The 13,425-nt window shown below is 34.5% G+C and overlaps 1 protein-coding gene across 29 annotated transcripts in view; it reads left to right on the forward strand.

Moving 5' to 3' along the window:
* The window catches only part of PICALM (phosphatidylinositol binding clathrin assembly protein), a 107,285-nt gene that overhangs the window by 41,567 nt on the left and 52,293 nt on the right, over nucleotides 1-13,425 (forward strand). For all 29 annotated transcript variants that reach the window (XM_037732131.1, XM_037732137.1, XM_037732120.1 and 26 more), the window contains exons 3-6: nucleotides 1,282-1,357; nucleotides 5,213-5,315; nucleotides 9,574-9,667; nucleotides 12,187-12,298. In XM_037732131.1, the coding sequence (XP_037588059.1) occupies nucleotides 1,282-1,357; nucleotides 5,213-5,315; nucleotides 9,574-9,667; nucleotides 12,187-12,298 (385 nt within the window). The remainder of the gene's footprint in view (nucleotides 1-1,281; nucleotides 1,358-5,212; nucleotides 5,316-9,573; nucleotides 9,668-12,186; nucleotides 12,299-13,425) is intronic.

A 13,425-nucleotide genomic window follows, 5' to 3' on the forward strand; every position in this document is an offset into this window, starting at 1 on the left:
GGGTGAGGGGTGGATGGTGGGTGGTGCTGTGTGCTGAGATGGGAGGATTGTTGGAACCTCAGGAGGTTGGAGGCTGTGGTAACCTGTGATCACACCACTGTGCTCCAGCCTGTACAGAGCAAGACCCTGTCTCAAAAAAAAAAAGACTGATTTCGGAGGTGATGGTGTACATCCTAGTTGATTATTACCCTCTGCATGCATTTAAAAAAAAGAAGAAAGAAAAGGAGTCCTATGAAGTAAAGTTGAAAGACATTTCTTTAGCTGTTTAGAGACTGTATGTAAAGGAGAGTTAAGGTCTTATACTATGGTAAGCACTTTAGAGAGCATTTTGGCAGTGTGGAGAAGATGAACTTTTACATAGGTACTTGCCTGGTAATTCATCCCTAAGTATATATCCTTAGAAACTCATATACGTACACATGGAGACCAAGAACAAACATGTCAATACAACTTTGTTAATAATAGTGAAAATTAGAAGGTATATCCATAATAAACAAATGCATTCATAATGATGTTTTCATTGGAATATGAGAACATCATTTAAAATAAAATGTTAAATGGGATAATTCTTAGGGAAAAGTTGAGTTAAAACTCATTGCAAAAGAGTAAGTACACTATGATATTTGTGTAAATTAAAAATAGAAAACAGTTGTATAGTTTATAGATATTTGTATATCTAGTAAAATGGTGAAAACCTGTGTGAAAGTTACATATACCTGTTTCAGAAAAGTACTAACCTCTTAAGAGGGAGGGAAGGGAATGAAATTGAAGGCATGGGTCTTCAATGGAGTCTGTAATGTTTTGATGATATATAAGATCTGATGTGAGTATATGAACTTGTTTAATCTGGGCAATGGGTAAGAGGATATGTATTGCTTTCTGGTGTGTTTAGAAGTATTTTGTTTTTTTAAAAAGCCAAAACTTTGGTATACCAGATTACCATTTAAAATACAGATGCCAGCTGAATATGACTAGCTATAGTTTTAGTATGCTGCAATAAAACCAAAACTACTGGTTCCACTGCCTATTTGCTTTTATTATTTTGACTTAATATTCTAATGTACCTGTGGGCATTAGGCTTTAATAAATTCTCCCATGCTAGTGAAAACATGTATTATGTTTTTAGATTTGGTAACTAGTTAATGGGAGGAGTAAGGGTGAGAAATTTAAACTATGTAAGCTTAATGAAATGCGTTAACCATAACTTTTCCTCCAAATTTTCAAATTAGAGTTTGCGAGATGGCAGTACCTTAATATGATGTAATTATTTTTTTTTTCCAGCGTTTTATTCAGTATTTGGCTTCAAGAAACACGTTGTTTAACTTAAGCAATTTTTTGGATAAAAGTGGATTGCAAGGTAAAGATAATTTTTTCATTATAGAAAATCAAAAGAATGACACCCACATTATTACTTAACTCCAAAGTTGAACTCTGTCTTTTAGAACATGTGCTACTTTAAACCTTGTATTTTAGTGAAGGTTGTAGGAAAGAAAAGACTGTCTTTTAATTTGTAGGTTAATATTAATTTTCCTACTAGATACTTAGAGCCCTTTGAGAGTTAGTATAGCTTAGTTATTTGAGAGCGTGAATTCTGGAGCTGGACTGTCTGGGTTTGAATCTCATCTTTGCCACTTACCAGCTATAGAAACTTGAGCAAGTTACTTCACCTCTGCATCTGTAGAATTCAGTAATAATGATAGTACCTACCCAATAATATTGACGTGGGACTTAACCTAGTTAATTACTACAAAGTGCTTAGAACAGTGCCTGGAACAAAAGAAATGCTATATAAGGCCGGGCACAGTGGCTCATGCCTGTAATCCCAGCACTTTTGGAGGCTGAGATAGGTGGATGACTTGAGGTCAAGAGTTTGAGACCAGCCTGGCCAACATGGTGAAACCCTGTCTCTACTGAAAATATAAAAATTAGCTGGGATTGGTGGTATACGCCTGTAATCCTAGCTACTCGGGAGGCTGAGGCAGGAGAATCTCTTGAACCCAGGAGGCGAAGGTTGCAGTGAGCTAGGATCATGCCACAGGACTCCAGCCTGGGCAGCAAAGCTAGACTCTGACACACACACAGATACATACACACACACACAGAGAGAGAGAGAGAGAGAGCGCGAGAGAGAGAGAAAGTGCTGTGTAGATATTTGCTTTCATTATTGTATTATTTTGTGTTTCATTCCAAGAAATGTAGTTGGAATATTACAGGTTTTAGTAGCTAAGGCAAATATAATGTAATTTACTGAGATGAAATGTTCATTCATATCCATAGCTGTAGTTTTTTTTGACAGTCTTGCTGTGTTGACAGGCTGGAGTGCAGTGGCGCTGTCTCGACTCACTGCAACCTCCGCCTCCCGAGTTCAAGTGATTCTCCTGCCTCAGTCTCCCAAGTAACTGGGACTACAGGTGTGCACCACCATGCCCAGCTAATTTTTGTAGTTTAGTAGAGGCAGGGTTTCACCATGTTGGCCAGGATGGTATGGATTTCTTGACCCTGTGGTCTGCCTGCCTTGGCCTCCCAAAGTGCTGGGATTACAGGCGTCAGCCACCGTACCTGACGTGTTTTTATTTAGTAACTTGAAATGGACATAATGTGGTTATAGCTGTCCATGCACATTGTCTTAATGGAATCTCTTTTACTTAGTTCTATAACTAGGCTTCTAGCATTATAGAATGTCAGCTTCAGGGAGAACTTGAAAGGATATGCCAAATGAGTTGGGAATATTCAACAGTGAGGCAGGCTCAGTCAGGGAAATATATTTAGAGACGATGAGGTTTGTGCTGGGCTTCAAGAGAAGGTTGAGAAGATGAGTTGGCTTAGGCACAAGTGCCCAGGAACAATACATGGATGTGAAAGTAAGCACAGATACACAGATGTGAAAGTCGTTCCCATGGTTATGAATATTTAAGATTTATAGAGCAAATGAATATGAATAGAATATATATGAATTGTGTTGGAGAACATGTAGTGGCACATAGCCCCTCAAGAAGGCGTTCAGAGCCAAATTCAAGCACAAAAAATTTTTATAGAATTGGGATTTTATAATGCAGTAGAGAGAGGAGAGGAGAGGGGATTATGTGTTATAAGGAAAGCATCATAGCTTAGTCAAGTTAGATCAGAGTAGACCAAATCTTGAAGATGCTGAAACTGTTTCAGTTGTTGTTCTGCTTATCTAGAAATATCTGGACAGTTAATGAGGGACTGAGCTGTGGTTGTTCTGGAGGCCTGAAAAAAAGAAAAGATTTGTGGAATTTTAAATTAATTAAGTAATTAATTTTTTTTTTGGGTGACTGGCTGTATTTGAGTTTGGAGCTGTTCAGTCCAATACTTGTTTCTCTTTGGCAAGTGAAAGTATTGCTTAAATTAATTTAATATTCTATCTTCCAGACAGTCTAGAAGACCAGTAATCTGTACGTAGGACCCAGTGTTACAAAATGCATTATAGTTTAACAAGAGTTACAGTGCTCTAACCTAAGGGAAAAAAAATTAAAACCATAGACCCCGTCGCTTGGATTTTTTTTTTTTTTTTTTTTTTTTGAGACAGAATGTGGTTCTGTTGCTGAGGCAGGACTGAAAGAGACCAGCTTGCTCTGTCACCTAGGCTGGGTACAGTGGTATGATCATAATTCACTGCAGCCTTGAACTCCTGGCTCAAACAGTCCTCCCTTCAGCCTCCCAAGTAGCTGGGATTACAGATGTGCACCAGCATGCCTGGCTAATTTTTTTATTCTTTAATTTTTTTGTAGGGATGGGTTCTTGCTCTGTTGCCCAGGCTGTTCTTGAACTCTTGGCCTAAAGCGATCCTCCTCAGCCTCCCAAAGTGCTGGGATTACAGGCATAAGCCAACACACCTGGCCTCTTCTATATCTTAAACAGCGAAGCCAGATATATATTATAGATAAAAATGGAGTATCTTTATTTTCAGAGTCATGGAAGAAACTATCTGCTCACCATTTATTTTCACTTCCTCCTTCATTCAGTTCATTTTAACTTTAAAGGCAGAGTCTATGCATATATCCAAGTGGGTTTTTTGTGTTTTATCAGCAGCTGATTTCTCCTTTTCTTAAGATGGAAATTAAGCAATTATAGTGATAAGGTTTTAAGAATTTCATTCTTCTTATGTAGAGGAGAGGTTGAGCCTTGAAGGAGGAGAGGTGTTTGCCCTCTCATGATGGGGTCTAGTAGGTGGAACCATGTGAACCAAAGAGCTGAGGAATGTAAGCATATAACACCTGTACAGTAGTAGATATAAAGCCATATGAAAGCATTAATTTTTTTTGTATTTTGTTCACTGATTTTTCTCCACTGGTACTTAATAGGCACTCTAAATATTTGCTAAATAAATGAATTGATGATGTTAAAATCCAGTTAGTTTACATTTTGGGTGGTTTTGGTATTTTAAAAGTATCAAAGATCACCAAGTAATTAAATTTGTTAGATGAATATGAGTTAAAATAAAATGGGTCCACTTTTCATTGAGGAGCAAAAATTACTATAGACTTCCTTGAACCAGGCAATAACTAAAACACAAAGAGTTTGGTGTTTAAAAAAAAACTAATATTGATTAGATGTTATGTTACAGAAGTTTTCAAAGCAGGGTCATGATGAAACAAAATCTTAAAATGATTTATGTATTTATTTAGAAAGTTATATTGAAAACATTCATATAATTGTTTTTTGTTCACCTTAAACTTGCATATTGTCATTTCTTCTATTATACTAAGCAGTAATTTTCTGTACTTTTTATAAGGTTGGCACATATAAGTTATGGTTCTAAATACAGCTAAAGATTTCAGGAGTATCAAAATTATATAAAGTTACTTGATTTGAGGAATGGGATTGTGGTTCCACAGGATGTTAAATTTGAGTAGTGAGATTATCAAGTTGTATAAGAGAACATATTTTTCCAATTCCTGATGAATAAAGAATAGGAATATTGAGAGAAACAAAAAAAGCTTCTTATTTTAGTGAAGTTCTAAGGGAAGTGGTTTTTTTTAAAGCTGTATAGGACATTCCTGACTTAAATATGAAATTTTAAGAGAATTTAATGGCAGTGTCATTCATTAGCTGCTTAATTTACATCACTAAATTGAATTGTGGTATCAAGACATTATAGTCATTGGATACAATGACTTGTTTTCGTAGGCATATTGGGATTTTAATCATTTATAAAAGCTTTCTTTTTTTTTTTTTTTTTGTTTTACAGGATATGACATGTCTACATTTATTAGGCGGTATAGTAGATATTTAAATGAAAAAGCAGTTTCGTACAGACAAGTTGCATTTGATTTCACAAAAGTGAAGAGAGGGTGAGTTAAGCTTTTTTTGTATCTAATTGATTTGAATTTTTAAAAAGGTAAAACATAGAAGTTATTAGATTATAAATTACAAAATTTTAGCCAGTTTTAAAAGATGAACCTCATTTTTCTTTGATGAGGTGTATCAGGTACTCTCTGTGGTAGGATTTGTTTTTAAGTTCTTTTTATAGTGTCTTTATTGAGATATAATTCACATAACAAAATTTATTCTTTTAAAGTGTATAATTCAGTAGTTTTTAGTGTATTTACAAAGTTGTTCAACATCGCCACTATCTAATTTCAGAACATTTTTATCACCTCCGGAAAGAAACCCTATACCTGTTAGCATTCATTTTCTATTCCCTCTTCCCATAGATCCTGGCTCTGGGCTTACCTATTCTGAAAACTTCATATAAATGAAATTATACAATATGTGGCCTTTGTGATGCATAATATGTCCACATTATAGCATCCATGTTATATCATATATCAGTACTTTATTCCTTTTTCTAGCCAGATAATATTTTACTATATGGACATATACTGCATTTTGTTTATCTGTTCACCAGCTGATGGCCATTTGAATAGTTTCTACTTTTGACTTAGGAATAATGGTGCTGTGAATATTAGATTTTATGTGGATTATCTTTTTAATTCTCTTAAGTACGTACCTAGAAGTGGAATTGCTGGGTCATATGGTAACTTTTATGTTTAGCATTTTGAGGAACTGCCAAATCATTTTTCAAAGCAGTTGAATGATTTTAGATTCCCACCAGCCATGTATGGCACTTTCAGTTTTTCACTATTCTGTCCATACTTGTTATTTTCTGTTTTTTTTTTTTTTTTTTTTTTTTTTTTTTTTTTTTTTTTTTTTTTTTTTTTTTTTTTTTTTTTTTCTATAGTGGCTGCACCATTTTACATAGCTACCAGTGGTGTATAAGGACTTCAGTTTTTCAGTATGCTTGGCAACACAAGTTAGCTGACTTTAAATTATAGCCATCCTAATAGGTGTGAAGTAGTGTCTTCTGATTTTTAGTTTGCATTTCCCTGATGACTAATGATATTGAGCATGTTTTTATGTGCTGTTGACCATTTGTATGTAGTCTTTCAAAAAAATGCCTCTTCAAACTCTCTGCTCTGTTTTTGTTTTTTATTTTCACTTTTTTGAGACAGGGTCTCCCTTTGTCACCCAGCCTGGTAGAGTACAGTGGCACATTCCCAGCTCACTGCAGTGTTGACCTCCTGTGCTCAAGCAATCTTTCCCCCTCATCCTCCTTCCTTTCTAAATACCATACTTATTTTATTAATTGTCTTTTGATGTCCATTGCCAGCTTCTCTATTGGGTTTTTCACTCTTTTCTATTGTGTTAGATAGTGGTAAGAACTCAAAAGCTTTTTCAGTCAGATGAATCTAGGTTTGAATTCTACCTTCATACCAGTCAGATGAGGGACTTTAATAAGATGCGTTAGCTAGCTTACTGACTTTTAAAAAATAATGTTATTTTGAAATAATATCACTTCCAGAAATGTTGCAAGAATATTAGAAAGAACTTCTGTATACTTTACTCAGAACCACCAGTTTTTAACATTTTGCCACATTTGCATTCTCTGCGTATATTCACACAGGTGCACACACACATTTTTTTCTGAACTATTTGAGAGTGGGTTACATACCTGATGCCTTATATAGTTTATATCTTTTACTACTTCGGTGATTTTTTCTAAAACCAAGGATATTTTGTTAGGTATTCATCAGCTTGCTAACTTCTTTCACATGGTAGCACACAAACTATTTTATACAAGAGACGACTTGAGGCTAAAGGGTTAAAAAGGATCAACATCTTGGCACACTTATATCCCCTTCTACCATGCTATTATGCTGTGGTGAAACTGGGAAGGCCTTACTTAAACTCTGAGTTATTTCATCCGTAAAATGAAGTTTTAATTAGTACTTTTCTGTCAGGATTGTTGTGAGAATTAAATGGGATATTGTGTGTAATGCTTAGCACATAGCAAACACTCAACAAATGAACTTTTTGTGTATTAGGAAAATAAATTATTACAGGTTATGAGCGTTTTCTCTGTTTTTTTTTTTTTTTTTTNTTTTTTCCCCAGCCATTGTTAAAAGCAATACAATCTTAGGTGATCAAAATCGTTATCTATTTTTATGTTTTTATCTTTCAGGCAAGCTCAGAGTGAGCTAAAATGATTAATTATCATGTTTTCATCAGATAGATTTATGAATTCAGTGTTTTATATTTTAATGTTGGATTCATTTGAAATCTACCATGGTAGGAAAAACATGAGGTAGATGCCAACCATTTTTAAATAGAAACATAGTTTGGGCGGCAAGAAGACCAGACAATCTCTTTCTGTTATTTTCTGTTCCAGAATGAAATATTTTGGGAGTTATAAGCTGAGAGCTTACATGTTTCATGTAGGGATACAAGCATAGGATTTGAGGATACTTAGGAGAGGAGTTTGTTAGAGAAGGCTAAGAGGATCGCTGGCAATGTTGAGTATCCATTTGAGGTTGATGATCATGAATTCATAGTTTTACCATTTTGCCCAGTTGTACCTTTTTCTTTACTAGCACTCAGCTATGTGTGTACAGGTATGGATGAGTTAGGTGTTTGCTCAGCCAGGATTGTGTATTTGCCAGATGACTGAAATGCAGGGAAGAAAAGAGGTACAAGAAAGTTAAAGGTATTTGTAAGGGACTGATTATAATAATGATCTGTGGAATTCTAAACTAGATGAAGAAAGTAAAAATGAGAAAGGATCAATGTGGATAGTGATAGAGTTGAAACATTGACATTTCTGATGAGGTCAAATATTTTTTACCACAGGGATATGTGACCAAAGCAACTGAAAGGTTAAAAGGTAATTGTCACAGAATAAGGTGTCTGAATTTCACCTTCCCCCCGGCCCCCATTCAGGGGTGAGGGATAGGATGCTCTGGTTTCTGGGCAGTAGGGTTAGGATCAGGGCTTTTGACATCAAGATGTTGGATTGGTTGTCCAAGTAGATGTGGAAGTTAATCAAGACACGAAAGACTGAGCCAATGTTCAAATCTTCTGTGATGGAGAAGTAACCAGAGGTCAAAAAATTACTTACGTAAGAAGAGTTGCAAAAGAAGGGCTGGTGTACTCATCCCAAGCTCCAGCGGCTTGTTACAGCTAATGCTGTTTAGCACTTCAGAGGAAATAGGCATCCATAGGTTAACACATTAGGGAGAGTTAGACCAAAGTTGGTCAATAGGTGACTACTTAAGGCGGCCCAGTATTTGTTGTTTAAACTTTGTTGTGTCCTGCAAAGCACTATTGTTGCTTTTTATAGCTTAAGACTGTCCACTGAAGGTATCTCTTGTTTAATAGATTGGAATGACATGGTAAAATTGTTCTTTATTTTGTAATAAAGTGATTTTAGTTATAATTTCTGAATTAAAAGCCATTGCTTTTGGGTCATGAATAAAATACTTTATTTTTTATTTTGTTTTGTTTTGTTTTTTGAGTTTTTTTTGAGACAGAGTTTTGCTGTTGTTGCCTAGGCTGGAGAGCAATGGAGTGATCTCGGCTCACTGCAGCCACCGCCTCCTGGGTTCAAGCGATTTTCCTGCCTCAGCCTCCCGAGTAGCTGGGATTACAGGCATACACCACGACGCCCCACTCATTTTGTATTTTTAGTAGAGATGGGGTTTCTCCATGTTGATTAGGCTGGCCTTGAACTCCTGACCTCAGGTGATCTACCTGCCTTGGCCTCCCAAAGAGCTGGGATTACAGGCGTGAGCCACCGCAGCTGGTCGAATAAAATACTTTAAATAAAGCAGTACTCTTAAGACTTTTTAACTCCCTGCTACATAGTGTTTAACTGTTTAGTGACTTCAGGCATATGATTATTTGTAATAATAATGATAAAACTGCTTTTTACACACCAATGATTTTGAGGATCAGATCATTTCCTCATGTGAAAAGTGTGCTATAGACCTTGCTGTGTAATGTAAACTTTTGTTTTTACAGCTCGTGTTTTATGTCTTCTTGTTCTTTTTAGTTCTGAATAAGTACCTTGATATTGGACATACTGTGTTGCCTGTTTTTGGTTTTCTCTATATGATCTCTGCTTGAGTTTTCAGGTTCTATAATGACTTAAAAATAGGTGACATTAGATAGCAACTTGGTTCTCTGTTTTAGTAGAGAACCAGGGGGAGTTTGAAATGCAGATTTAATTGCAGATTCATTTGTTTATTTCTGTTTTTTTTTTTTTTATAACAGGGCTGATGGAGTTATGAGAACAATGAACACAGAAAAACTCCTAAAAACTGTACCAATTATTCAGAATCAAATGGATGCGCTTCTTGATTTTAATGTAAGTTGATTATGCTTTTGTAATTTAAGATTTTAAAAAATGTGGTCGTTATAATTCATGAGAATTTTTATCCTTAAGTTTTCACACACTCTAGTTTTTTATACTGATATCCTATATAGCTAAGGATTTTCTATAGAGTAGCCTCAAGTCAAATTACTTTTTGATTTTTATAACTGTTTTAGATTTATTTCTTAAGTGCTTCTGTAACTCTGGAATATTAAGATATATTAGCTAAAATGGTAAAGGGATTGATCTGAAAATCTGTTTTCTTTTGAGAATGGCTTTTAGATTTTAAAAATGTACAGAGATTTTTTTTTTAGTGAATAGCCAACTTAATCTTTTACTTCTGTCTATTTAATAGGACTCAAAGCATGACAATTATTTAGAAGTAAGAAGTTTAAATAGCACTTAAAATAGCCTGTTATGTAGCTGTTGCCCAAGGGCATTGTGTTCCCTGGAATTTTTGTTTTAATAACCATGAATTGAACCAAACTGCTAGCTTTGTCATTTATTTATAATATGTTAGAAGTTCGTATTTTCAACTCTGTTCTTTTTTTGGAAGTGGGGGGCATCTATCTTAACGACGTTTTATTCTTCTTTATTTTGAAATTTTGATTTAGAGATTGTAAGTTCAAGTCACTGAATGGAACTGTGATAGTTTCATGCTGAAATAGATTTTTCCTTTAAATTGTTTAATTGCTATTCTTTAAGCTTCTTCAGTGCAGGCACTAGGTTTCTTTTCTTCTGCTGTATCCCCATTGCCTATTAATGTATAGCACATAGTAAGTGTTAAGTAAACATTCAGTAACTCTTACAGATATTTCATGCCTAGAACAGATTATCCAACTACAGCTCATTGCCCATTTTTGTATATTTTTTAAATGGTTGAAAATAAATACTATTTTGTAACAGATAGAAATTATATGAAATTCAAACTTCAGTTTTCTCAATAGTATGATTGGAACACATTTAAGCTCACTGGTTTACATATTATCTATGGTTGTTTTATGTTACCACAGCAGAGTTCAGTAGTTGTGACAGAGATTGTATGGCCCAAGTCTAAAATATTTGCCATCTGGCCCTTTACAAAGAAAAAGTTTGCTGACCCCTGCTGTAGAAGGAGTGGGGTATTGATGCAGTTATTCAACATTATTTTGGCTTGTATAGAAGTTCAGGATCAAACCATGCATATTTTTCTTAATATGTTGTATTTGCATAAAATCTCTTATTCTTTTCAATGTTTGTATTGTACTTTGTTATGTGTAACAATTTATCTGATCTTCCTATTGATGTTTAATTTTTCTGTTTTTTTAATCCTAAACAGTTGCACTTGATTCTCTTTCCCTCTGTCTCCTCCTTTCCCTCCCTTCCTCCCTTTCTCTCTCTCTCTCTCTCTCTCTCTCTCTCTCTCTCTCTCTGTGTGTGTGTGTGTGTGTGTGTGTGTGTGTGTGTAAACCTATTTCAGTAGGGTTAACACCCAGAAAAAGAATTTGGTGGTTCAAAGAATATAAGCATTTAAATTTTTAATAAATATTTCTAACTTATACTCCAGAAGGGTTGAGCCAATAACTTGTTAACAGGTGTCTGTATTTACTTCTTCATCTCTTTGTTTTTTTGAGACAGCGTCACGCAGGCTGGAGTGCAGTGGCATGATCATAGCTCATTGCAGCCTCCAACTCCTAGGTGCAAGCATTCCTCCCACCTCAGCTTCCTAAGTAGCTGGGACTACATGGGTACACCACCGTACTCAGCTACCTTTTCTTGGTTTTAGTTTTTTGCAGATACGAGGTTTTTCGATGTTGCCCGGGCTTGACTCAAACTCCCAGGCTCAAGCAATCTTCCTGCCTCAGTCTCACAAAGTGCTGGGACCACAGACATGAGCTGCCATGCTCCTTTTCATTCCTATGGGCACTGAGTAATATAGTCTGGTGTTCCGGAAAGGATATTTTAGTAATTTGATTTGATTATTATATTTTAATTTACCTGATAAGTAAAGTTGTATTTCTTTTCATGTTATTATCCATATGTATCTTTTATTTTATAAATTACCTTTCATTTATTTTATTTATTATTAGGATTCTTCCTATATAATGTAAATCAACTTTGCTAGTCTGCAAATACCTTTTTTTTTTAACCAGTTTTTTGTTTGCCATTCAGTGTTGTGCTTAGTTTTTCCATATATATAATGAGTTAATTTTCATGTGCTAAGAAAGAACTTAGTATTAATTTGATTTATCTTTTTGATTTATTCCTTGAGGTAAAACTGAAAATATTTCCAGTATTCTTGTTAGTCAAATGAGTACAGTTATTTGGTTACAGCAAATTTAATAATAATAATAAATAGTGTTCATGTATGTGGTAGTTACTGCACTATGCTCTTTATATATTTATTAGAGAAAAGTCTTTTTCATTAACATGCCTAATGCTTGAATTTACTCTGTTTTAATTTGAAGGAAGTCTTTTTGTCAATGTCAATATTAAAACCTAATTGCTAATTTTATTTTCCAATTTCTCTCCAGGTTAATAGCAATGAACTTACAAATGGGGTAATAAATGCTGCCTTCATGCTCCTGTTCAAAGATGCCATTAGACTGTTTGCAGCATACAATGAAGGAATTATTAATTTGTTGGGTAAATACTGCTGTAGCCTTCTAACATTTTATTTCTTGTCTTGTGTCATATGGGTAAATAATATTGACTGAGTTGTTACTTAAACCTGTTTAAAAATTTATTGTGATACGTTCATTCATTATAACAATTAATTTGGAGAAAAGAGTTTTATACCTGATTATTTATGCAAGTGAATTACATATTTTTATACCCAGGATGTTCAGCAAGCCAAACTTTATTTTTTAGATATATCTATGTTTTTTCTATCCATTTAATTAATTTTAAAAATATAAAAATGCCCTTAAACTTTAGTTGGTAAAGACAGTAAGTTTTAGGCTGAGGCAGGAGAATTGCTTGAACCCAGGACGCAGAAGTTGCGGTGAGCCGTTATCTTGCCATTGTACTCTAGCCTGGGCAACAAGAGTGAAACTCCGTTTCAAAAAAAAAGAAGATAGGAAGCTTTATGTTACATATATTTTACGACAATTAAAAAAGATGGGGAAAAAAGCAAATTTTTTGTTCCAGAAAAATATTATTTTCTCATAATCGACTCCATAGTGAACTTTTTTAACAATTTAAATCTGTTTTTTATAGTCTGAAGTAACGTGGACTTAGGGATGCTTTAATCCATAGGGTTAGGGAAATTTGGCTTATTTTTTCGCAAGTGAAAAATAAAGACTTTTCTATAAAATTTTGGAAGGCATAGTCTTTCATACTATTATTAGTATAAATTAACGTCTTTACTTCTATGTATATATTAAGCTTAAATGAACTTTCTGAGTGACATTTGGGCATGGTAAAAGTTGTTATCTTAGATAATATACTATCAGAAGATTGGAAATAGGTGTCAGTGCTGTTTTAAATGGGGTAAAGTGTGATACGTGTAAACACACAAATATTACCTAGGTAATTGTGAGGAAAAATATTGTGAAACAAAGTAGGAATATGAATAGGGTCAAGTAGTGTTTCCATTTTTTAATATAATAGCACCTCCATTCTAGTTTGCTTTAAATACCTAAGCTAACTTAATACTGATATTTTTCTAGTAGGATGTGTATCCTCCTTGAGAAACCTATTTGGAGGCATTACCTACTCTTTTTCCTTTTTGGGTGTTACATTTTTATGTGAACAAAAGAATGTTTACATTT

This window comes from Cebus imitator, unplaced genomic scaffold, assembly GCF_001604975.1.
Source record: "Cebus imitator isolate Cc_AM_T3 unplaced genomic scaffold, Cebus_imitator-1.0 Scaffold442, whole genome shotgun sequence".
Classification (NCBI taxonomy): Eukaryota; Metazoa; Chordata; class Mammalia; order Primates; family Cebidae; genus Cebus; species Cebus imitator.